Source organism: Petromyzon marinus, chromosome 33 (genome assembly GCF_048934315.1).
Source record: "Petromyzon marinus isolate PM22_M1 ecotype Great Lakes invasive population chromosome 33, UKy_Petmar_22M1.pri1.0, whole genome shotgun sequence".
NCBI lineage: Eukaryota > Metazoa > Chordata > Hyperoartia > Petromyzontiformes > Petromyzontidae > Petromyzon > Petromyzon marinus.
This window is the reverse complement of record NC_133699.1, coordinates 344877-371212: the sequence shown is the minus strand read 5'-3', so window position 1 is coordinate 371212 and position 26336 is coordinate 344877. Positions and strand designations below refer to the sequence as shown.

The window sequence follows — 26336 nt, the reverse complement described above, 5'->3', positions numbered from 1 at the left end:
TGGGAGCCTCCACCTTTGCTTCGTGTTCTTATGCCCGAGCGCCATCACTGCAATTGGGGTACAGCGACGTGATGTTTTTGCACAGCCATTATTTCCCGACCGTGGCCGTACTTGCTTGCTTCCCCTGCAGGCCTGGTGAAGGACGTGGCGCGGCCAACCTACTGGGTCCCCGACCACGAGATCGCATCCTGCCAGGATTGCAACAAGGACATGACCTCAGGGAAGCTCGCCAAGCACCACTGCCGCGCCTGCGGCAAGGGCTTCTGCAACGAGTGCTCGACGGCGCGCCGGCCTGTGCCGTCGCGCGGGTGGGACCATCCCGTGCGGGTGTGCAACACCTGCAGCAAGTGCAAGGGGGAGCTCTGAGACAGCCACCATCTCCTGTTACTCCACGATCCTTTGACTCTAAACCTCTTGACTTCTGCCTTCCTCCTTCTCCTGCTCCTCCCCTTGCCCATTCACATTCTTGTAACTCTCGGAAGCAAGGGGCGATGTTTGGTTGATCCCCCTCCCCAAGTGGTGAAGTCTGGATGTGTAGTGAGAATGGTTGTGCGGTGACTTTTTCTGTGTTAATGCGATTCAAGAATCACTGCAGGGAACCCCGTGTTTGGTTTCCAATACCCCGTAAGACTTGTGTGTTTCCCCCGTGTATAAATAAGGGAAGCCAATACAGATGGATTCAATCAGGGGAGTTAGAGTCTGCGAATTAGGTGGCACATGGTTGGTTTGGGAGTCAACTGATTGGGGATGCATTAGTTGTTTTAGAGTTGTGGTGGAATAATTGCATGGCTGGTTTATTTGGGAGATTATCATCTTTCTTATGAGGACCATGGCTTTGCTTCCTTCCTATTGCAGGCCATAAATCGCTTGCTAAAGAGGACCGCAGTTGCACAAAAGGTAGAACTGCAGCTCAGCTTAATTGCAGGGACTTTAAAATAATCAGAAAGAGGGACGTCACTTCGTATTCAGGGAAGTACCACTGACGTGATGGAGGAACTTGGCTCTGTAGTGGGCAGGAAGCCAATGATGCTTTCGTGAAGACGGCTTTGTAATAACTGCATTTGCTAACAGTTGTTGAGCAGAGGGTGACCAAGGATGATGACTTGGGAGGGTGATAATCCCAGTGGATAGCCAAACATTTTCAAAATCACTCACCATTCACATTGCCACTGACACTAACCAACTGCATTTCTTTACCTCTATCATCTGCGGTGTGAAGAGATCTGCCTAATTTTTATCCAAACCAAACAGCCTCTCTGAGCCGTCGTATCTTCCAAGTTGTGAGGTTGATGTAGGTGCTTGCATCGATTGCAATTTAAGCTCTTCCTGTCCTTATGCGTCGCCTCTCCCTCCGACTCCTCCCTTTTGCAGTTATGTCGCTTTCGAACAACCTCAAGGATTACATATCTAAAGCCTTTAGAGCACATGCCCAACATTCGACCCTGTCATCGACAATCCGCGAGCGGCGACTAAGCGTTGGCATAAGTGTGCTTTGCATTTATTTTCCCTGTTTAGTAGTTCACAACTTGTGTATAACCCAGGCAAGCCAAGCACCACAAGCCGTGGAAGGGAGACTTCAAATGATCAAATTTGAAGTTTTAAGACAGTCCTACCTGTATCCAGCAGCCGTTAAGTGGGATATATATAAACACCACGCAAAGACACATTTTTGCTCGCACAAATATTTGATTTGTGTCGTGCTGCCACGATGTGGGGACAAGCAATGGGTTTGCTTCATTCACTTTAATGTAGCAGTTCTGCAGTAACTCTTAGCACTAGCTTTCAGAAGACGTAACATCGGTTTGTGGGAAGTTCCATGAATCTGGTGCTCTTGTACGAGGTGTGACTGGGTCGTCGTGGAACCGACACTTGGTGCTCTACTCTAATCATCAGATTTTTCTCTGACTTTATCTTGCAAGGACCCCATGGTCACAAAGTGTGATCACGAGCACCGCTTCAATGTCCAGCACGTCATCATTATGATGTATTGTCAATCACGGTAAACTGTAAACAAATTGTATGTTCTGGAAGCAATCTCTTTCATTTGCTTTTGTTTTGGAGGGGGGGGGGCTGTGATTTTGTAAGATAATTGTAGTGTATCTATATTAGCGTTCATGAGGATGTACTTACTATATATACACATTGTGTTATACCTTTGTCCTTTTTCAGGTGAAATACAATAAGATGCAAATGTTAAGCTATAATTACTATACAACAAAAATAAGTTAATGGTTACATGCTATAAAGGCGAGACCCCAGAATAAGTGGTAAATGATACGCACCTTGCATTGTTAGTGAATTAGATTTCCTTTAACACGTGAGTTCCGTTGCGCAAAAAAGGCACACTTTAAATTATTAGTGAAATATATGTAAATGAATAACTGCTTAAATATGTTTTAGACCTTTTGATGTTTGTAACTTTGATTTCGAATTTGCCACTCCTTATTCATCAGAATGATAAGCCCCCTATGACCAATCTGGGTTACCAGTCAATACATTTGTTTTGCCATCTCGTCCGAGAATATCATCCATCAGTGTAGCAGCAGAGAGGTGAGCGACAGACTTTTGAAGAATGTTGAATCACAGCGACAGGATGGCAAGCGACGTTGCCGTTACACCAAGTGCTGAATTTGGGTTGTGGCAATTCCAATGGCGTGTGTTTATACGAGTAATGTACCTGTGTAGATGTTTGTTTTCTCTTTTCATTTTACAGTTTGTCATTTTAAAAAAATGTTTAGCTTATTTTAGTGCTCATTGTTTAAACCAATTCATCATAATTCGACTCAAAGCCTATCGACAACGCTAAACTTTCAACATTTAACATCTCCATCAGCATGTTTTAATAAACTAACCTGCAGGCCTGCATTTCCATTATCTTAATCTTGGGCTAATTTTTTGTCGGGTTTGGCATTTTAATAAAATTTTGGTTGATAGGCATGTATTTAAAATCAAGTCCAGCATTGAAGCTGTATTCACTGCCAGGTCTCTTGATGTGTGGCCCCCCAGTTGTAGGTTTATCAAATTAGGATTTTTTTTTCTTCACTGTCAGTAGGTTTCATGAATACACCATCCGTGTTCATACAAGGTACTGGCATTGAGCACAAAAACCTAGCATTCGGTTATGAATACTTAATTTCCTTATCAACTAAGGAGTTTAATTTGCGACAAACTCTAATAAAACTTCTCAGATGCACTATTATACAATTTTAAGCTTTTAACTTGTCAAAAGTGATATTTTACAAGTTCTTGTCACTTCCAGGTGGAAAATAAAAAAAAATTACAAACTGTAGTTTTTCCATGTCTTTTCTTCCTAAACATGTGACATAAATAATTTGTCTATGTACAGTGATGTAAATATTTCCACAATTGTTTTTTACAGGCTGTGAGTCTACATGATGTGGTGTTTGTTCATAATGTAAACTGAAGCCAAAAATGGGGGAAAAATCAATCTTGCAATGCATAAACACAACTCCCTTGGAACACAAAGCTAATTTTAATGTGCAAATGGTTGAAACTAATTTTTTTATTGGACAAGCTTTAATTTAAAAAACAGGGATACTGACAGGATGAAGAATTTAAAAGATGGAAACAGTTTTGTCAGCTGATTTGTCTGAACTGCCAGAAGAAACTGAAGAGCTAGGGATTTTAAAGATTTAAAGTGAAACCTGGGTGGAGACAGAGCCATTGCAGGAAGAAGTAGGAACGAGAGAAAGGGAAAGCACCAGGTATTTTCACTATATGCCTACAGTCCATGAGATAAGCTGGATAAACAGATGTGTATCAATCGGAACAAACAGCTTCAGGATTGGAGGAAATTAGGTTTGTGCCAATACCAAAAAAGTGGGACTTTAATTGTATTACAAATATAAAACAATTGGCTTAAACTATTAAAATATGAATCAATAGAATAGTAAAATTAATAAATAGAAGAGCAGGCAGGGTTCTGGAAGGAAAGGCAAGCGGGACCTAAACATTGAACTGGAGGATTGTCATGGAAGAGTGTCGAGAGCATGTAACACGCTTGATCACCCTTGCCGACACCAAAGTGGTACACTGTCCAAGACACGATGTGGAAGACTGAACACGATGGGATTTCGCTGTGGCCAGGAATATTATTTGAATGTTAGCTGTGACTGGGATCATATTCAGGTAGCCAAGTTCATTGTGCAGTACGCAACCCACTGCACCCCGACTTCTATGCCGACGAGGTACGTACATGCACGTAACTAGTTTTTCAGGGTTGTCTTTAAAAACAGAATTGTGTTCTGCAGCGGTTTTTGAAACACCAACCTCGTACAAAAAGCTTCAACGGAGGGTGCACTGGAACACGGAGAGTTCTGTCTCACCAACCTGCCTGTGGCAACAGCAGGACGCTATGTCAATAGCAATAGTGGAAGAGGCGATGGCCGGCGGCCACGAGCAGACCAGGCGCCCCATGGGGGCGACTTAGACTCGGCATCAGTGCCACGCTCAGGGCGGCTTTGGTGCAGGACACGGGCACGGCCGACGGAATGGTGCGGAGGAGGAGGCCGTCGCGAAGCCGCCAAAAGCGCGTGGAGTTGTCCTGTCCAACTGAGCGATGCGCAGATATAGCAGCGGTGGACAACGGCAGCATGGGAAACAGTTATCTCGGCCACCCAAAAGTAGTAACAAAAGGTATGAGCAATAAGAATTAGGTGTCAGCAATCTGAATACAGCAGCAAAGCAGCAGTAGAATCGGCTATTATAATGACAGACGTGCACATCCACAATCTGAATGTATTCAAATACATCTCCAGTATAGACTACATAATTTGTAAGAACAAGTGCTCTTTACGAGCAACTTCTAAGGCTGGTGCAGAGCACGAGGGGTTGGTGTGGCCAACACCATGCTGGACGATCTGTGTCCCCTCAGTACCGACATTTACACACTGCACCAGGTGCTCATTTCAGGCCGAGCCGATCCAGGGTAGGCCTACGAAAATATTAGTTATGACGCACTACTGGCATTTGCCATCGCTTGGAAGTGAACCTAAGTTGATGGCATTGTGACAAGGGTGCGAGTGCATTCACAAATGATTAATGTCCACTTGGTGATTTTGGAGCAGCCAGTCCAGCTGTTCAATCAATGCACAACAATGGGATATTCTCATACACTAAAAACTATGATGACCTGTGGCACTATGCCTGTGGAGTGCATCTCACCACACCCTGGCACTCACGGACAACTTCCTGCTCCAAGGCAGCTTTACAACTGCTCTGCACTCCCATGCGTTTTCGTTTTACACAAAAACACGACATCCCCTTGCCATCAGGCATTGTGATGTTTTGAACACTGCAAATAAAAATCTTAGCCACCCATCCCCCCAAGTCACTGATCCAACAATACCCTAGATGAGTAAACATCTCTCCTGTGTATTCCACACTGAAGAATGCGACTTGACAAAGTGCTCTACGTGGGTGTGTGTGTACCGGCCACGATGAAGTTCTCGTCGTCGCTGACATGCAGAGGGAGGATGGCGTGCTCGTTGCGATGCCCATGGTACTCAAGCACGGTTCTCTGCGTCCGCACGTCCCACAGTTTAATCTGAATGTACAGGTGAGGCGGGAGGGCAGAGGTTTACGGGGGCGCGAAACATCCATGAGCCTCCCTAGCCCAATGTGTCTTGCCTTACCCTCGGCCACGCAACCCATAAGCTACAAATTCCACTGAGCTGCCAAGTCAGCCACCTATCCCTCTGAGCCACCTATCCCAAGCTACCCACCCTTCTCAGGCACCCATCCTTTTAAGCCACTCATCCATCTAAACTACCAGAGCCACCCATTACACAAAGCTAGACTAAGTCTGTGAAACATAGCGCCTTCGTGCTAGCATCGTGCTATAATGGCACGAATACCAAATGTATTGATGATACTATTCGATCGCCAAACGTGGCCTTTTAACTTTGAGTTTCCTTTCCACATGTGGTGCTTCACTGCATCGTGCGCTTTCAGATGCGCTTCTGCAGCTATCTGGAACATGCTTCCTTCCGACATTAGAAGCCACTGGAGCTACGCACTTTAAAATCTAGATAGAAAATAATTTCTTGAGAACTGTTTTTGTGTTTATTTTGTCCTTCCCCGCCCCCGCACCTCCGATTAGCACGGTTGGCTACATACAGTGCAAAACAAGTTCAACATACACACACACATACAACGCACCTTGCCGGCCATGTCACTGGCGAGCAGGTAGTTCTCATCGGCGAGCGTGCGCAAGGCCACGATGGCCGACTCGTGCCGGAGTAGTGAGCGTCGCCGTCGCGAGCTGTTGGGCCCTGTCCTGTCCCGCAGGTCTGCCCGCCACACCTTGCCCGACCGACAGCCGCAGTACAGCAGTGGGCTCTAACGGGCAGAGGCGGCGCGTACGCACACATACCTCTTGGTTAGAACAGACCAAATGTGTTGTTATTTCAACCTCGGTTTAGCACGTAGGCTTTCGCTATCAACAATGTCCATAATAAAGGTAAAAACAGGAAGACTTCTTCACCATTGCCTGATGAAGCTGGTTGTAGTCACCAGCAAAACGTCGTACTCGAATTGTAAATGTTGTGGGTTTACTCTACAACACACCAGTGTGTTGTAGTAGTAACTAATTGGCACGTTTTGTTTATGCGACAAACCTTACTAATTGGCTGTGTCAGCTGGTGGCGGGTTTAATGACATTTATATTCACACGATCAGAATATTTTTTTACTTCATTATGGATTAATTAACCCTCTCGTCCATCACATCAACTCTGGTGTGCAGATTTTCCGTGCTTTATGTAGTCAATGCATTCCAATAAAAGGGTGCACAAACCGCAGACAGCTGCCTGCCGACGAGCACAGACAGTACACAAGTTGTCCCACGGCTAACGGTATAGCCACACATGAGCGAATTCAAACTTTCTTGTGTTCTTTTGATATCACTGCTGTGATGTTACATTGAACAGTATGGCAGCATGCCACATTGAGCTCATCACAGAACTCCTAAAAGCCACCTTGATGTATTTTGCCAACTGCTGAAGCCTCCTCGTCACGTCAGCCACACCAAGTCACCCAGCCCAGGTGTTTAGCTTCAAGAGATCATACATTGCTTTAGTGGTTTGCTTCTTCCTTTTAAAAAGCAACTTTTCAAGATTTACTCTTTGGTTCTTTCGGTAAAGTCACGTAAAATAATAATAGAATACGTTTCGGTTGCAACACAAGCAACCATCATCAGGTAAGAATGAATGATAAAACACAGACACGGGAACAAGATTCGCTCGGTGTCTTTGTGCATCTGTGTCTGCCTATGCTGTTCCCATGTCTGTGTTTTCTCATTCATTCTTACCTGATGATGGTTGCTTGTTGCAACCGAAACGTCGTATTCTATTATTTGATTTGATTTTCTACGTGAATTTACCGAAAGAACCAGAGAGTAATTCCTGCAGTCACGAAAGCGTCGAATCTAGTTTTCAAGATTTATTTAACAAAACATCAATGGTAATGCTTTTGCGTTTGTGCGTGTGTGGGCGTGCACACACCTGCTCTGCAAAGCACTGTGCTAAGACGTCGCTGTGTGTGTGGATGGTCTGCTGGTGCCCGGTAACAACATCCGTCACCACCGCCTTCCCCGAGCAGCCTAGATGAGTGAACACAGAGAGGGGGACATCTGCCATCTGGCTTGGACAGGAAGTATTCTTTAAGTCATCTGCTGAACGGCAGGCGTTTGGCTCAAACTCCCTCCAACCTGTTGACCTTCAGCTTTCTTCTTCGTTTCACGGTGTGGATCCCCTTCCTTCAAGTTATTCAGCAACATTCACTTTACTGCCTCTTGGCCTCTTTCCCAGAACTTCCTTCATCAAGCTGTCACGTCTGAGAATGTGCCTCCCAATCCACATATCTTGCTTTCTAGATAGTTCTAATTAGACTTATCTCCTACTGAAGCTGCTCTGGAATTCCCTCATTTCTCTTTCTCTCCAAATTATTTTCTCCATCCCATGTCACAAACCACATCAAGACTTTCCAGTCTTATAAGAACACTGCGGCAAGTAGTCCCTCTTTTATGCCGAGTCGATCTTGGGAGAGATCCGAACAAAGGATAAATATGCAATGTAGCTATTATTTATTTTTACTGCAAACATGTCAGTCAGTAAACCAATCACTTTAAGAAGGAATAAATACAGATGACACGTCCTATATCTTCACCCCTGTTCTCAAACAGATAAACAATACATGTTCTCTCGACTAATTTTCATGTTGTGCACTGTCCAGTTGTTTTAAGTTCACTCCTACCCCATTAACCTAGATAATCGAGAGTTGACTGCATAGAGTTCTATGAAAGTAGAACATCTGTAAGTGTTGCATCATGCCAACGGGATAGGATCACCTGCACTGAAGCAGTGGTTGTGTTGAGGATGACGGCCATAAACGCAGGAAAAAGTCAGGATGGTGAAGTTGAAGATTGCATCAACGCCTGTAGAGTGAGAGAGAAGCATAAAGGAATCGTCTAGCCTGATTGTATTTAGCAGGCAGAAAAATACAGGTCTCAAGACTTATTTAGGAGGGTCTTGCTTCAGAGGGGCATTGATTGGTTTGCTTATGTGTTACTTGAGCGTGGGAGTAAACCTAAGGGCATGGCATGCGACTAATCCACAACGCCCCATTCCCATAGTTACAATAAATGCGCGGTTAGCACGGTTAGCTACATACGATGCAAAATAAGTTAAACATATATCAAATTCATATTCTTAGTTTTTTCGGTAAAGTCACGTTGAAGAGAAACAACAAAATAACAAAATATATAAAACAATAAAAAATTCTCACGACGTTATGAGTTATGGTCGAAACGTCGTGATAATTTTTTATTGTTTTATATATTTTGTTATTTTGTTGTTTCTCTTCAACGTGACTTTACCGAAAAAACTAAGAATATGAATTACTGCAGTCACGAAAGCTTTAAATCAAAAATATATCAAATTGTGTAACACAAATGCCACAAATCAAGATTGCCACGAGATATAAGACGAAACATTTTTATATATTCTCCAGATTATAAAACACTCTGCAAAGATGCACCACAAACTTTGGAGCCATGTTTTTTCAAATATATATTTTAAATCGGGAGAATATGGTATGACCAAGAGCCATCTTCTAAAACAGGATTATGAAGATGCCAATTTAAATTCGGGAGATGTCTTCCATAAGATGATTCTTTAGAGCTGGTGGGTGTCATCTCTCCTCTGGGTGATTATGCCGGAAGATGATTCTGAACTAGTTAAAACATCGGAAAATAATGTATTATCTGGAAAAGACATACTCCCAATTAAAATACAGGGAAGACATCACATTTTATAATTCCGAGAATACGCTATTGCATATAAACATGATGTTAAAATTCCAGCAGGTGTATGGGGTTAATTCTGTACAAGCAGAATCAATTCAAGCAGACACGCCTGACGAGCAGGACCTGTGCCTTCTTCGGTGAAATATGAGACGGGCACCAGCTCCACCGACGCGTGCATCGCGCCGTCACCCACCGCCACTTCATTGCGAGCAATTCTGAACGATACGGGCGAAGGTCAAGGAAGTGAAAGTGCACGGCGTGAGCAGTGAACAGCTAACGAGTGACACCAGTTTTGGAGGGGAGTGGGGGCAAATAACAGGGTTATGGCTACGAAGAGAAATTTCAATGTGCAGTAATACTCGGGTTTACTAAACTTACTAAAACTAAGCTTTTAATTTCACCAAGTAAGCCCCACTGAGCTGTGTAGCTCTTTTTCAGAAGTGACCTGGGCAGATAATAGCTCAACGAAGTGGCTGATCATGTAGACATTTATAGCAGAAGCCAAATATTTTGAACCACCCATCCAGAGCGTGTGCCTCAGTCAACCTCGTTGCACCATCTCCAAGGAGGATGACTTCTTGGGTGCATCCCCTTCCTTGCCTGCCACTAAGAAGTTGTTTTTGGCATCAGCCATCATCCTCACTAGCGACATGTCCGGCCCAAAGCCACTTAGTTTTATTCCCAGGTAAAATTACATCTTTAACGTACATATGTTCCTAATCCATATACTCCTCTTTGTCTGTCATTGTAGTCCCAAGAATGTATCTTTCTATGAACTTATGTTCCATATACTAACCAGTGGCCATGTTCCTGTATAGGCAATATGCACTGATTAATACATTCTAATTTAGATGCTTTAAGCTTGTTTAAATGGAAAACTACTTTGACTTCTATGTGAATGTTAGACGACCTCACTGGAACGAGCTTGCACTCTGTTTTTGTTCAAGAGCAGTGTCAAGGCTCGGTGTCCCAGCTCCCACGATCACGTGACTCCGTAGTGACTCATTGTACTACTCATGTACCATTTCTCTACAGCAGTAAACAGAAACTGTAACCAGAAACCAGGTCAGGTAGGAAGGAGAGTTATAATAGGTGTTTGTGAATGGTGCACAGGTTCTCGACAAACAGACAATTCAACTCAAGTCCTGTGCAACTAATGCTGCTTATGTTCCAACGGAATGTATAAAATGGAATTATGGCAAAGGTATTAAGCATGCAGTCATCCCAGTGGAGTCTCAATTTACCCTGCAAACAACGGTCTGTGTTGAACCGCGTCAGAACATCGAACGGCAGATGCGTCAATCTCTCACATCGATGGACGATTACGAACAGCCCACAGTGCGACTGCGGTCACCAATCTCAAACCATGGGCAACAAAAGAACACTGCTGCCCAATTTGATTGTTTCCACACAACTCAGACATGACTTCAACCGAGAAGATGGATGCAAAATTTAGCAATCTTTGGAAGGACGTTAATCAACCAGGTACAGTGTTAATTGTTGTGTTGGCCGACTCTCTGAGTTGCATTACATTTCTAAATGTTGCTAAGTTTCATATCTTTTTTCTTTTTTAAATCTCTATCACCTTTTCCCTCTGTAAATTTCACCCCCACCCTCTCGCCCTTTCCGGCAGCCCCCCCTCCCTCCTCCTCGGATTAGCCGAGGCCACCCACCCCAACCCTCTCTGCGATTACATTGACTTGCAAATTCCATCCCTAGTCCCGCCCACTTACCCCCTTGGGTTGTAGCCACCACAAACGTATATAACCTTTGGTTACAGTAGCTCTCTCGCTACATTTCCTCCTCAGCAGTCCACCTGCTGTATTTTTTCACCTGAAGACGATGGCTTGTGTTGCTATCGAAACGTCGTGATTAATTAGTTATTATTTTCTATCTACGTGACTTTACTGAAAGAACCAAAGAGTATGAATTCCTGCAGTCACGAACGCTTAAAATCAGCATTTTTTGTTATTCACCGGGCAACTGCTAAAGTTATCCACTGGCGCACTCATTCCGAAATGAGCATATGAACATACAACTGACACCATATCCACCCATCATGAAAAATCAAGGTTAAACCACAATGTATTGTGTAGTGACAAAATGGTCGTCACTTTGTAATAATGGGTAAAGGATACAAAATATGAGAGTCCTTCCCATTGAACGATGCCCAACTCATGGAGTTTAGCTGTTGAGGCAGACAGGCAGGCAGACACACGCACACACACCAAAACGTACACAACAATTTTAAATTATTTTAAAGCGTATATGGGTATGTACTAAATAACACTATTTATGGATTGTCTTTTTTTAAATAAAACGATCATGATACATATGTAGAAGGTGAGAACCATTGAGACCAAACTCTCTTTTGTAAATTAAGCACAATTCAATATTATTTGGTCACATGGTCCCAGAGTTTTCTATAAACACACGAACGCTCCAGAATGCTGCAGTGCACGTGGCCAATCAAGCGCTCGCTTGGTGACATCCCTACCTTGCAGGGAGAAGCCTTGAGCACACCGTATATCTTGGTATGGAGCTTGCCCTCCCGACAGGACAGGTCAAAGAGCCCATACTTGTAGTGGGTGTGCTCATTGTACAGAGCGAAGATGCGCTCCGATTTTGAGTCGACCTGTAGCAAATAGGACGTGCCAAATCGCGTCATACCAGCCACCGCAAATGTGGATGGGGAAAAAATGTTCCTTATAAAGATAGGAATGGTAGCTAAGTCACTGTAATTGTCCCAACAAGAGTGGTCAAACAACAGTTGCACAGTGTGACCTGCAGTTATTGCACCACAACTGTACCCATACGGAGATTTTTATTCACCCAGAAAAGTGTTAATAAATCTTACAAGATTTTTTTCAGGAAGGTCCTTTTCGATAAATTGGGCCAATTCCTTTGGTATGAAGAATCTGAAATTCCAAGCAAGTCTACATATTAGTAGAAGAGATAAACCTCATAAAACGGAACATGGGTCAGCAAACCTACTTGCAGTACTGCATAATACGAGCATCACTTTGTTGACCGGCTGGCGAGTGTTACACACACACACACAAAAACTCAAATCGCTCTCTGTGATTCACAAATACAGCATCCAGATTACAGGCATGGACTGCAACCAAAACCATCAGTGATAACTTAGCCTGACTCCAGAATCATCAATACTTTCCCTTCATTCATAGAAAATTGGTGTTGCCAAATGCCTGGCCTTCACACGGCCTTCTCACTGCAACTTTAAGCTTCTCATATACGAAGTTAAACAAACAGCATTAGACAGAGGTCCAACAGCGGTTAATCCTGGACCCAGAGGTTAGCTCATTGGACCACTCCGTCACCGGTAACGGGGCAGCCGTACCTCCATTAGCCCGAAGTCGCCACTCACGGAGTGCACCACCCGCCGCTGCATGGCCACAAGCTTCAGCTCGTGCATCAACCTGCATGGGAGAGGGGAGGTTACCAAATGCATGAATGAGGCCCGTCAAAACCAATCACTGCATTACTCAAGAGGTTAATTAAGCAATAATAGAGCTTAAGAGTTAAAGTTTAATAGCCTTAGCCTATGAGCAAATCACACGGAATGTGCCCGATCTCGTCAGATTTTGGAGCTAAGCAAGATTGATCCTGGATAATGCTTGGAAGGGTGAACACTATGCATAAATAGGTTGTCAGGGCTACACAATGAGCAGCAGAGGTTGAGTGCAGCAAAATCCATTGTTCTATACTCCGATGCTTCCACATCTACAGCTCCACACCTTCACCAACCCGTGCTCACCAGCGTGGTCAAATATGGTCAAATAACCCTCACAGCCGGCACAGGGTTTAGAGAGGACCTCAGCCAGCAGCGGATTCACAAAAGTGCTGTACAAAGTTGAACGGACCTGCTGTAGGATCGTGTTGAGTGGAAGCCAGCTCTTCGCTCGTTGAGCACCCTGGTGACCGGCACTCCATTTTGAGGGACCTCGCAGGGAGAAAGGTTAAGACACGCACACGCAAAAATCACAAACAGCGGTGAATTTACACCAGTTGGAATCATTCACATGACCGTGGGATTCATGCCACATGGTCAGGATAAAGCCAGCAGATGGAACATGGCCATTATTTGCAAATGAGCGGTAGGCAGCTCAGCTGAGCTACAAAGAGAAGAAAACTGACCACGTCACTTATTAACACTGTATTGTGAGAAACTGGCTAAGGTTATAGGGCACTCGGTATTCTTCAGAGTGAAGAGTCCAAAGAACGGATATTGCATCATGAAACAAAAGCATACAACACGTTTAAAGTGATCATGCAATGTGAATGGTGAACAGGGTGAATGTTTCTATATCCTGCTTGTGTACCATTCCCAATGTAGTTCCTCAATCTTTTATTTCAATTGCACTCCTCAATGTAAATACTGTTGTGTCAGTTAACATTCATCAGTGTCCTGTTAATGGTAATTTCAGTTTCAGAATTATGATTGTAGTTTTACAAATTAATAAAAATTTACGTTTCATTCTACAGTTTTGGGTAAGCGAGCAGGTGAGCGGGTGAGCGAATGAGCAAGTGAGAGGGTAAGTGAGCAGGTGAGCGGGTGAGCAGGTGAGCGAATGAGCAAGTGAGCGGGTAAGTGAGCGAGTGAGCAGGTGAGCGGGTGACCATGGGTGGGCAGTTGACCCTTACCCTGTTGGTGCTCTCATCCTGCTTGAGCAGCTGCAAACGCTGGCGCTCCTTCTCTCGTGTGCAAATGCTCTCCGTCGTCAAGGGGTTGCAGTTGTTGTGGCCGGGCAGCAGTCGAAAGTAACGGTTCTTCTCCCGGTCAAAGTAGAAGCCTGGGAGTTCTGAAACAATTACAAAGAACTCCCGTGAATTTTAATATGAACAAGTCAGGAAACATCGTGCGTAATCGAGGATAATATGAAAAAAAATGTTCAGAGTTATTTATGTTTTTTCGTAAATATTTGATTTTCAAAACATATACAAAATGTTTTTGTATATTTGCAAGTACAGCAATCCGTCGCCAGACGCGAACTTGTCAACTACGGAATTCATGTATACACGGTTTATTAGCTGTATACCCCCATAAGCCCCTTGTACTTTACCAACCGCGGCTTTGCCTACCGCGGCCTTTTCTAGGAACCTAACCCCCGCCAGTTGGCGAGGGATTGCTGTAGTAATTTTTTCACTGCCTTGTTTACAACTTTTGGGTAACTCTTAGATCAATGTGGCCAGTTTACAGTATGGCAAATCACTACTAGCTGCACAATGTTACACTTCAGTTTAGTTCACTCATCTCAGCACATTATAATTTAATTGTAGCATTTTTCTGTTAATCCAGTCTAATGTAGCCATCGGTGTTATACTTTTAAAATAGCGAATAAAGAATGACTGGCAAGCAGTCAAAAAATCTTAAAAGCGTATGAAGGTGCACAATCTGGTGTGAGGTGAGAAGCCGATTGAAGTGACTATAAGTGTGATCTTTAAGGGTTATGGCCATTCCCTGACAAGATGCGATATTTTGCTAACTTGGGGAGTTTTGACAAAATATTTCGTCACCTTTTCACTCTGATAGCACAACTAGCATGCAATGATTAGAAACAATCATAAAGCATAGTTTGTCAAAATCAGAATATATATTTAGACTGGAGGAATCCGATTAGCTGTGAAAATCTTTTTCACAGATAACAAAATATGACCTTCAGAGTAGAGTCACAAGTCATTTCAGCTTCCACCAAGGTTGTTCCTTTGGCTATTAGACATGGACATACGAGTATGCTACACAAAGACATAGGCAAGAAAAAGTCAAAAAGTTTCTAATATAATCCAAGCCGTGTAACATTATAATTGAATATGTGGCAGCTGCTAGTTTATTCCGCAATCCTCTAACTCGCCCACTAGAGTGTGCTTTCGTTTTGTGACCACCATCAGCAATGCATTTAAAAGACAGAATTGCATGTACAGTTTGTGACCTACAAAAATGAATTTGAAATATGCACAGGATCGAATATGCTTTAGCTACCAAAAACCTCTTAACTCTATCCCAATCATATTTGCAATGTCACTCACTTGCTGTAATGCCATTTCCGAGCCACCTCATAGCATAATAAATTTGGGAGTTTCAGAAATCTTTACGATCCTCCGACCCTTGCCTCCAAAACAATGGATTAGAGGTGTGTGCCTGCCTCCCACGATCAGCTCACTGCAACAGCGGGCATGTTCAGTCAGTGTGGCCAGCACCAATAACCGAATATATAAAAGCCCCTTTTCCAGTCATTGACTTTTGAAAGTTATTTTTGGCAACTCCTGACTCTGACTCCTATGTGTGTGTTTTTTTACCAGTTAAAGTTCACTTAGATATAGAGCTCTTTTTCAGAAGTGACCTGGCCACAAATGATAGCTCAACGAAGAGTCTTATAATATGGAAATGTATAACAACGAAACACTCTAAAGGTATGTTTCTAGATAGATAGATAGATCCTTTATTGTCATTGTCACCAGTACAACGAAATTTAAAGTGCTCACCAGTCAGTACATCATTCATAAATTAAAATAAATAAAAGAAATAAAAATAAAATAAAAGATAATCAATACATTTTATATATAAAAACTACCCAAGTATACCTACATACCCACATAAAAGTACATTTTATCATTGCACATACCTATTTTACAGTCAATTGTAAACAGTATTACTTAATAATGAATTAGCAGTATTGAGTGTGGTAATTGTTGTAGGATAAAAGCTGTGTTTGAATCTGTTTGTCCTTGTTTTGACTGATCTGAATCGTCTGCCTGATGGCAACAGCTCAAACAGAGTGTCCAGGGTGAGAAGAGTCCTTTATAATGTTGGAGAGAAAACTGGAGGACCCAGAGAAAAATCCACGTGACCAAGGGGAGAGAGACACGGAAACATACAAACTACACATATATAGGTGTCAGGGTCTGGATCAAACCCACGACCTCCTGTATACTAGGCGAGGTAATTAACATTTCGCCACCACAGCACCCCCGGCATTGACCTGGTGCGTCGCTCGTGTTCTCCGTCTGGGCCACCTGTGAGACGGCAGCTGCTGAGGACGTGCCCTCCCCATGTGCTTCACTCTGTCGGTGTCTGTGTCTCATCCTGACAAAATAGAGAACCCACAATCATCCCTCCTGCACATAACAGCGTCTGAGTTGTACCCACAGACACCTGATAACCCAAAAAGGCCAATAATCTTCATGAAAGAAGTTGAGACCAGGGCAATCAATAATGGTCATATGTAATTAAAGTAGATAAATCAATTCTAGATTTGAAGCTTTCGTGACTGCAAGGATTCATACTCTTTGGTTTTATTCGGTAAAGTCACGTAGGTAAAATAAAATAAAACAAAATAAAACAATTAAATCACGACGTTTCGGAGGCAACACAAGTCTCTTTCTTCAGATGGAACAGACACTGCGGAACATCAGTGTCAAGTGGACAGCTCAGAGACCGGGTCTATATACAGGTCGGGGGGGGGGGGAGGAGTCAGACCGGGATGTGGGTAGGGTGGGGGCTGAGCCAAGCCGCCCCTTGTCACGACGCAGGGGGCTCGGAGGAGCGGAGGTGCCTCTTGTGCAAAAACGGGTAAAACCCCTTTGTTATGCTGCCGGGGGTTGGAGGAAAGGGATGGCGCACTACAAGGGTGCAAGTACAGCTTCATTTTTTATAAAGCATTAGAAATGGCTGTATAATTATAAGGTAGCTAAAGTTTGACATACAACCACTGAGAGAAGGAAATGACTGTACAATTGAAAGGCAGCTAACGTTTGACTTGATTTAGAACATCTTTCCAGTGGTTGCTCAATTTGAAATCATCCTCTCAGGCCATCCAGATTTACAAACACAGTTGTGTCTGTGTTTGTAAATCTGGATGGCCTCGTGGACAAATCTCTGATAATAACCAGTAGGTTTGCAGAGTACCTTAGTATTGGAGAAAACAATATCATGATCACCCACAGCGTTTTAACAGTGATCAGCCACGACAGAAGAATTCGTTCTGCCGTGTTTCAAATCTGATTTGTGCTCACGAATTCGGTCAGAGATATGTCGCTTCGTCTCCCCGATATAGCAGTCACCGCAGGTACAACTCAATTTGTAAACACCGGGGTACTGTAAGTCAGGGATAACATCCTTTACGGATGGGATCAGATCACGGATTTTGTGTACTGTGTTGAACCGGACCTGGATCTTGTGTTTGTTTAGAATTTTGGAAATCTTTTTAGTAACGCCTGCTATGTATGGTAACGTGATGATTTTGATCGGAGTGTCAAGTGGTTGTTTCTGTATGGTGGGAGAAACAGCTTGTCGGTTGGTACGGTCAGAGTAACCGTTCATCTTGATGGCCAGATGTACATGTTTTAATTCCCTGGTCAGGTGGTGTTGGTCAGAAATGCAATGGAGCCCTATGGTATAACGTTTTCATGAGAGAATTCTTCTGAGTCGGGTGGTGGTGGGAATCAGGTTTCAAGTAGGAGTCTGTGTGGGTGGGCTTCCTGTAAACAGAATGTCCCAAAGAGCCTTCAGACCTTCTCTCAAACAGAACATCCAAGAATGGCAGCTTGCCATCTTTCTCCACTTCCATGGTGAATTTGATGGAAGGGTGTCTGGAATTTGTGGTCTAGGAAAAGGTTCAAAGCTGGGAGGCCATGTGGCCAAATGACTAAAAAATAAAAAATGACCCTACTAACAGCCTAACTATGAAAACCAACAAGATCATCACAAGTTCGACTTCCCTAATCGAACCAACTAAACGTCCCTCCCTAAAACCCTCCGCTGCAAGACCTCCCAGATTCTATAGTCTTCCCAAGATCCATAAAGAAGGTACCCCACTACGACCCATCGTGTCCACTATCAACTCCCCTACCTTCAAGCTGGCCCGTTTTCTGTCAGATACTCTGCTTCCCTTCACTGGCAAGACCACCTCAGCAGTACTTAACTCAACCCAATTGGTCTCTATGGTTAAGGACATTGTACTGTCTCCTGACGATATCCTCGTCAGCTTTGATGTGGTCTCTCTGTTCACCAAGGTCCCAGTACCTGATACCATTACAATAATCGAAGATCTGGTCCAACATGGACTTGACCCCGATGTACCTGCGTTGGTTAAGCACTGCCTCACCAACACCTACTTTACTTGGAATGGCACCTTCTACAAACAAAATGAGGGTACCCCCATGGGTTCCCCCTTATCACCAGTGATAGCCAATGTTTTCATGGAAAAATTTGAATCAGGCGCCATCCAGACATACACCCTCAGTCCTTCCCTGTGGAAGAGGTATGTGGATCATACTTTCGTCATTTGGCCACATGGCCTCCCAGCTTTGAACCTTTTCCTAGACCACATCAATTCCAGACACCCTTCCATCAAATTCACCATGGAAGTGGATAAAGATGGCAAGCTGCCATTCTTGGATGTTCTGTTTGAGAGAAGGTCTGAAGGCTCTTTGGGACATTCTGTTTACAGGAAGCCCACCCAAACAGACTCCTACTTGAAACCTGATTCCCACCACCACCCAACTCAGAAGAATTCTCTCATCAAAACGTTATACTATAGGGCTCATTGCATTTCTGACCAACACCACCTGACCAGTTAATTAAAACATGTACATCTGGCCCTCAAGATGAACGGTTACTCTGACCGTACCATCCGCCAAGCTGTTTCTCCCACCATACAGAAACAACCACTTGACACTCCGATCAAAATCATCACGTTACCATACATAGCAGACGTTACTAAAAAGATTTCCAAAATTCTAAACAAACACAAGATCCAGGTCCGGTTCAACACAGAACACAAAATCCGTGATCTGATCCCATCCATAAAGGATGTTATCCCTGACTTACAGTACCCCGGTGTTTACAAATTGAGTTGTACCTGCGGTGACTGCTACATCGGGGAGACGAAGCGACATATCTCTGACCGAATTCGTGAGCACAAATCAGATTTGAAACACGGCAGAACGAATTCTTCTGCCGTGGCTGATCACTGTTACAACGCTGTGGGTGATCATGATATTGTTTTCTCTGATACCAAGCTACTCTGCCAACTTACCGGTTATTATCAGAGATTTGTCCACGAGACCATCCAGATTTACAAACACAGACACAACTTCAACCGAGAGGATGGTTTCAAATTGAGCAACCACTGGAAAGATGTTATAAATCAAGTCAAACGTTAGCTGCCTTTTAATTGTACAGCCATTTCCATCTCCCAGTAGTTGTATGTCAAACTTTAGGTACCTTATAATTATACAGCCATTTCTAATGCTTTATAAAAAAATGAAGCTGTACTTGCACCCTTGCAGCGCGCCATCCCTTTCCTCCAACCCCCGGCAGCATAACAAAGGTGTTTTACCCATTTTCGCACAAGAGGCACCTCCGTTCCTCCGAGCCCCCTGCGTCGTGACAAGGAGCGGCTTGGCTCAGCCCTCCCCCCACCACCCACATCCCGGTCTGACTCCTCCCCCCCCCCCCTTGACCTGTATATAGACCCAGTCTCTGAGCTGTCCACTTGACACTGATGTTCCGCTGTCTGTTCCACCTGAAGGAGACTTGTGTTGCCTCCGAAACATCGTGATTTAATTGTTTTCTTTTGTTTTATTTTATTTTACCTACGTGACTTTACCGAATAAAACCAAGGAGTATAGATAAATCAACTTTCATTCTCGAGCTCAGAAAAAAATACATTTGTTAGTCCATCAGCATATTGGCCTTTTAAACTTATATTAAACAGAATATGTTTAAGCAAATTCTGGCCCTGTTTTGACATTCTGGGTCTCATTTGCAGCCAGCCTTGGTTATCAAATACGTTTGCTTTACCGTGTTTTTGGTGTGAGCACTCGCTCTCAATAGGATCCGTGTCTGTGAAAAATAAATCCTTTTCTACAACTTAAGTTTATTCTGAAGCAAAATGTTTTATGTAGCCAAACTGTAGTTCAGTTCTCAAGCTGCCAATCGCTTATGGGTTCAAACATCAGCCAGGGTGAACCCAGTGGGTTAGCCTTTTGGAGTAAAATATCTTCCCACAAGTAACTTCAAATGTGGTTGCATTTAGATTAGGAATTTAAAACGTTTATTTTAAAGTGCAATTAAAGACTTCAAGGTCTGCGTTGCAACATTTTAACTTGGACCTTAATGGGCTCCCACCTGGTTAATGTTGAAAAGTCTTCAAGGATTTAATCAACACCAAAGTAATGTATTTATCCAGAAAAGTCTCAGTGAATCTCGAGTCTATTTATAATTACGGTCCTGCATTGGGATATTGTACCATTTACATTTTAATGAGAATTGGACATTTGGGAGTAAGCCAGGCAAACTGCAGAAAAACCCCATTCATATTCAGGGAATAATGCTCAATCGTCCACACAAATCTGTGCAGAAACCCACGTGCTGTATTGCCATTTCTTCATCAACTCACAGTGCAAGATATTCGGGAGTTTCACAAATCTATGTGAGCCACCAACCCTTGCAATCATCTCTACTCTGTGTGATAATGGCCACAGCTATTATTGGACTGAAAAAAAAACAACCAAGATTGGCAAGCATATGCAATGTGCATGTAACAATTAAATTCATTAGGATACATTTTCCCTCGTTTGTATGGTCTCGTTTGTTGTTGTCTCGTTTGTTGTTGTTCGCCCTATAAATCTAATGAAAACTTTAGCATATAATTGATAGTAAAGCTCTATCCACAAATACTACAATATATGTCGTCTACTTATCAAAATCTTTTTTTAATAAATTAACGATTATATGTCCTATCAAGGCACAATTATTGTCGTTGGTTGTCTGGGTCAGTGACACAGAAAATTATCCGCACACGGCACACATGCAGTATACCTTTCTCAATGACTCCAGCTACAAGCCACGTACTTTCTTCCAGTCTACCAGTGTCCTAGAAAATATTCATTGAGAAATTAAGCCCTGTGTATTAATTAGTACGTGACTTAAATCTAAATCCGTGAACCATCGTGCACGATTGCAGGCCCGCCCTCACCGCCTGTGCCCAGGCTCTGGTGCCACCCAGTGGCCTCGCTTCCTTCCTCCGCGCCACCTTCCACTCATCTGTACCCATTCGACAAGTGGGGCATAGTTTGTCACACGTGAACAATTTGTTCATTTAAAAAATGGTCATCACATTACAAAGTAGGCAACACGACACAGAATTTGAATACGTTACAATCTCACCATAATTATCACAATGGCTGACAAGATATGGACATCTGTGAAAATACTAGACATTGTGAAAAAGAGCTTCATAGCTCATCGGATTCCTCCAATATAAATACAGATTCTGATATCGGCCTGAGACAGCCACATCGGTACTTGATATCGCAATTTGACTTGAAACTTTATACGGTCCTACGTACTCCAGCCATCACTGGACAATTCTCGGCTATGGTTCAGAAAATGTTCACCTGCCACATCTCTTGGAGGATCGATCAGCTGTTTCAAGCAGTTACGTGCACAGTACATACACAGTCCTGTTGTCAATTCACTGCTGGATGAGAGCGTCTCGAGCAGGTAACACGCACTGCACTACGTGCTGATGTACCCGAGTGGATATGTATTCGGTTTAAGGGCTTCACATCCCGGTTAAGCAAAAAAGTTAGAGCGGTTTCCTTTTCAAATGATCATGAGGCGATGCTCATACCCCATTTACAGCCATGAGGTAGTTGCGGAAATTCCACATTGCTTTGGTGGGGGCGAGGCTATCATAGGCAAACTACTGAGAGCTCTAATTTACCAGCACAATGCGAGGATAATAAACGCCATTAGTTATTATTCTAGAAAGTATATTAATGTTTTGTTTATATTTCAAAAGTTAAGGCTCATTGAAGCTGAATGCTAAACCCAATGTGTAATGCCCAAGAGGTTGTGAATTCGCTTAAGCCAGTGTGGCCTAAGTGCCCTGCTAATGCTGAGAGTTAGTCTCAGCTAATAGAAATATTTAATGGGATATTATTTTAAGTGCTTAATGTTAATTATTTAAATTCTAACGAGGCCTGGCAGTGTGACTTTACATTATTGTAACCATTAAATAACCGTTTAGAATAACCTTGCTGACGCCACTGCTTGCTGAAGAAGCCTCCACTCGAGGCAGATTTCGAGAGCCCCTCGAGAGGGTTTGTGGCCTACTCTTCCACGCTGCCGAGACGCCCTGCAGGTGAGGATACCCACACTTTAGCCCGCCACACGAACGCGACCTGTCCATCGAAACGACGGTGCTGTACCGAAAGTGGGAGCTGCTTGCCTGTATCGAAGTATGCAACAGTAGCTGGCAATGCAGCGGGAGGCGTCAAGATGTTCAAACACCAAATAAAAACTTGTTGTAAGGAATCAAAGGGGCCGTCGACATTTACACTGCGGGGTGAACAGCGGCGGAGGGGACGGCGCACGCGGACCCAGCGGCTCGCCTGCCGCGCCGAGAGATCGAACTCGCCACTCGCGCTCTCACCATTACGCAACGGCAGCAACGCACATTTTAAATAATCCGCGTTTTTTTATTACGAAAAAAGCCACTGCCGTGTCAGCTCCAGCAAGCAGCGCATGTTAATAAATAAAATTAAACATTGAATGTTTGTAAAAGTCGCGATTAATGTCGTTAAGTGTTGTACAGTGTAACTGTTTATACAGTATGCCATACCGTAAAGCCGAGCGTGGTGATTGGCTGCTGTCAATGGTCGGCGCGGCGACCAATCAACGCCCGCCTTGCTCAGCGCGGTTTTTACGTGAGCCTTGCTACAGCGGCCTCTGGTGGACGCTGAGAAATGTTCACTGCACATTGTAATGTAACAAATATATAATGTATATGAACACTTTGCAGATTCACTGCACATTGTAATGTGACAAATATATAATGTATAAAAAAAAGATCTCCAAAATCTTGAATAAACACAAGATCCAGGTCCGTTTCAACACATTGCATAAAATCCGTGATCTGGTTCCGTCTGTAAAAGATGTGATTCCGGATATACAGTACCCTGGTGTCTACAAACTAAGTTGCCTCTGTGGTAGTAGTTACATTGGAGAAACCAAACGCCATGTCTCGGACCGCATTCGTGAACACAAAGCAGACCTTAAACATGGTAGGACCAACACCTCGGCCGTGGCAGATCATTGTTATAATTCAGTAGGCACACATGACATTGACTTTTCCAAGACAGAGGTTCTTTTTAAGCCATCTGGCTACCATGTGAGATTCGTTCATGAGGCTATCTACATATACAAGCACAGAGACAATTTCAACCGAGAAGATGGATTCTGGCTTAGCAATCATTGGAAAGATTTGATAAACCATTTCAGGTCTTAATTGATTGTTCACGCTTACAGTGGCTTTCAGAGGCTTTCAGACAGCATATATTAATTTTTCGTCTCCCCCCTCCTCTTTTCAGAACATGATGGACTCGTCCTTCTAAATAAACTGCCAAATCGCTGCGCGTGGCGCTGACGTTTTTATAAATAAATAAATACACCGTTTAAAAATAAATACAGTTATGCAAACCGACACACCTGATGACGACCGTTTGCGTTATGGTCGAAACGTGAGAATTTTTATTGTTTTATATATTTTTTATTATTTTGTTTCCCTTCAACGTGACTTTACCGAAAGAGCTAAGAATATGTATATGAACACTTTGCAGGTTCACTGCGCATTGTAATGTAACAAATATATAATGTATATGAACACTTTGCGGGTTCACTGCGCATTGTAATGTAACAAATATATAATGTATATGAACACTTTGCGGGTTCACTGCGCATTGTAATGTAACAAATATATAATGTATATGAACACTTTGCGGGTTCACTGCACATTGTAATGTAACAAATATATAATGTATATTAACACTTTGCGGGTTCACTGCGCCTTGTAATGTAACAAATGTATAATGTATATGAACACTTTGCAGGTTCACTGCGCATTGTAATGTAACAAATGTATAATGTATATGAACACTTTGCGGGTTCACTGCACATTGTAATGTAACAAATATATAATGTATATGAACACTTTACAGGTTCACTGCGCATTTGTAATTTTAAAAAATATATGAACACTTTGCAGGTTTTCGCACTCAATTACGCGTATTACGGTTAATGATTTATGTGTTTTTTTGGGGGGGGGGGATTTGGAATTAGGCCACGTAATGATCTGGTCACGTTTGTGTTACAAGTCCCCTCCACCACCCGACATAACCAAATAGACCACCGCGTAAAAGTCCGTCGAGCATCTTGAAATTAAGAAAAATTAAGAAAGTCAGAGGTCTCGCTTGATAAAGACGCTGGGTGCCACGGTGGCTAGGAGATGTTAACTCCCTCGCCCGGTATACAGGAGGTCGTGGGTTCGATCCCGACCCTGTGACGCCTGCTGCTGCTGTATATTTGAGTGGTCGCGTGGATTTGTCTCCGGGTCCTCCGGGTTTTATTTAGAAAGCACGCGTTCAGAGTATTTGGCTGCGATACATTTCCACGTGATACGCCACTTAATTGAGCTATCATTTGTGGCCAGGTTGCTTCTGAAAAAGAGCTACATAGCTCAGTGGGCCTTGCCTGGTTAAAGAAAATAAAACATTGTGTACTTTGAACGCTTGCACGCGGTGGTGACGGAGTAATTCATTTGGCTCTGTCGGGTTATAGTGGAGCGTCCTGCCACTGACATTTGGCCAGATAATTACTGTTCGTGGCCTAATACGTAAATCAATTGCGAATTGCAATTATCGGCTGCGGAAAACGCCCGCATGTAGCCACGCAGCACAGGGAGGAGGCGCACTGCTGCCCCCCAACCTTGCTGAGATAGTTGGGGGCGGCGTTGCGCCTCATTGCAGGGCAGAGGAGGCGTTCGTCAATCAGCTGCCACTGACACCTCCCCACCAAGACACATCCCTCCTTGGTGCTGCTGTGGGTGCATTTGGACACCATCAATGCCTTTGGGAACATCAATATTCCAACCATCACACAAATACGGCGTCCTTGTATAATGTAGAATACTTATTCCCTCGGTGTCGTTTTTTTTCTCTCTGCGCTTGTGAATATGGAAAAGCCCCATGCATTTTTTGTGCGTGTGGAAAAAATGTGTCGGTGTTTGTCAAGGCCAAGTTTTATATTTGCCTCCACAATGATGCAAACGTTTGCTTAATCCGATAATAATACGGGAATGTAAACAAGCCGTGATTCAACCGGGCTTTTGTAAATTGTTCAAACACATCGCATACATAACCATGGTACCATGCTTTTAATAGTACTATGAATACACTGGCTACGTTTATGTTGTATGCCAAATATAATTGCATACATAAATCACTGTCCTCACATTTAAAAAACCTGGTTAAGAGTCCGAGTGCATGATCTCTCTTACAAAGGAAAGCTGGGGAACCATGTTTACATAGAGACATAGATCTGCAGTACGATTATGCGTACAGGATTGGAAAACTGTTTATTTTCAGGTAATTTTTATATTTTTTGAATTATTGCATTAACTACACAGTATAATGTAGATGTTTTACATATAAAGTCTAATAATCGGAATGGACAACCACGGATAACAGTGGTGCTACTGTGCACACATTCTTTAGCATGTGTGAATAAGGTTAATTTGTGAATCGGGACCATTTGAACGAGACTCTTGCAATAGAAACAATCTAAATATGCTGGATACTTATGCTGTATATGTTTAGGGTGGGTAATGTAGAGATGGTGTCAGGTTCGCTGGATAAATACAATGGATAAGGAATTGTGCTTGTTACTGTCCCTTGTTCAATACACCGTGGGATAGCTACGCATACACAACATCTATGGGGAGCGGTGGTGTAGCGGTTAGCGCACTGCCTTACGAACCTGGCCACCCGAGTTCGATTCCCGCTCACGGTCAGCACCAGTGACGATTACCTGAACCGGTCCTGGGCCTACCCTAGGTCGACTCGGCCAAAAAATGAGTACCTGGTGTGGTGTGTAAAAACATCAACAATCTGGGGGCGTCTTCTTTGGTTCTTTCGGTAAAGTCACG

At 43.3% G+C, this 26336-nt stretch overlaps 2 protein-coding genes across 9 annotated transcripts in view; one reads left to right on the top strand and one right to left on the bottom strand.

Annotated features, from left to right (window-relative positions):
* ZFYVE1 (zinc finger FYVE-type containing 1) overlaps positions 1 to 3287 on the top strand; it is a 30694-nt gene extending 27407 nt beyond the window's left edge. Inside the window, exon 12 of the mRNA XM_032964756.2 lies at positions 131 to 3287. Within this exon, the coding sequence (XP_032820647.2) occupies positions 131 to 366 (236 nt within the window). The 3' untranslated portion in view covers positions 367 to 3287. The remainder of the gene's footprint in view (positions 1 to 130) is intronic.
* Positions 3288 to 3474: 187 nt separating this feature from the next.
* DCAF4 (DDB1 and CUL4 associated factor 4) lies at positions 3475 to 23156 on the bottom strand. Of its 8 annotated transcripts, none has more exons than XM_032964763.2 (14): positions 22977 to 23156; positions 21327 to 21394; positions 16326 to 16429; positions 13990 to 14147; positions 13209 to 13288; positions 12686 to 12764; positions 11822 to 11959; positions 11463 to 11512; positions 9448 to 9539; positions 8368 to 8454; positions 7523 to 7620; positions 6181 to 6360; positions 5452 to 5566; positions 3475 to 4572 (listed from the first exon to the last, which is right to left on the bottom strand). In XM_032964763.2, exons 2-14 carry the CDS (start codon positions 21392 to 21394, stop codon positions 4379 to 4381), a joined length of 1443 nt encoding a protein of 480 aa, XP_032820654.1. In that variant the 5' UTR covers positions 22977 to 23156; the 3' UTR covers positions 3475 to 4378. The 8 variants fall into 8 exon arrangements, with proteins under 8 accessions (XP_032820654.1, XP_032820652.1, XP_032820651.1 ...); XM_032964761.2 differs by lacking the exon at positions 22977 to 23156 and adding an exon at positions 22564 to 22969; XM_032964760.2 differs by lacking the exon at positions 22977 to 23156 and adding an exon at positions 22584 to 22969.
* Between the last annotated feature and the right edge of the window lie 3180 nt (positions 23157 to 26336).

Excerpts from the sequence above, each read along its gene's own strand:
- DCAF4 (XM_032964757.2), bottom strand. The coding sequence starts at position 22,544 with ATGGACAGGTCGCGTTCGTGTGGCGGGCTAAAGTGTGGGTATCCTCAC. Across the intron at positions 14,148-16,325 it reads GAACACGAGCGACGCACCAG|AACTCCCAGGCTTCTACTTT; the intron begins GTCAATGCCGGG and ends TAATTGTTTCAG. Across the intron at positions 7,621-8,367 it reads CAACCACTGCTTCAGTGCAG|GCTGCTCGGGGAAGGCGGTG; the intron begins GTGATCCTATCC and ends TCACTCATCTAG.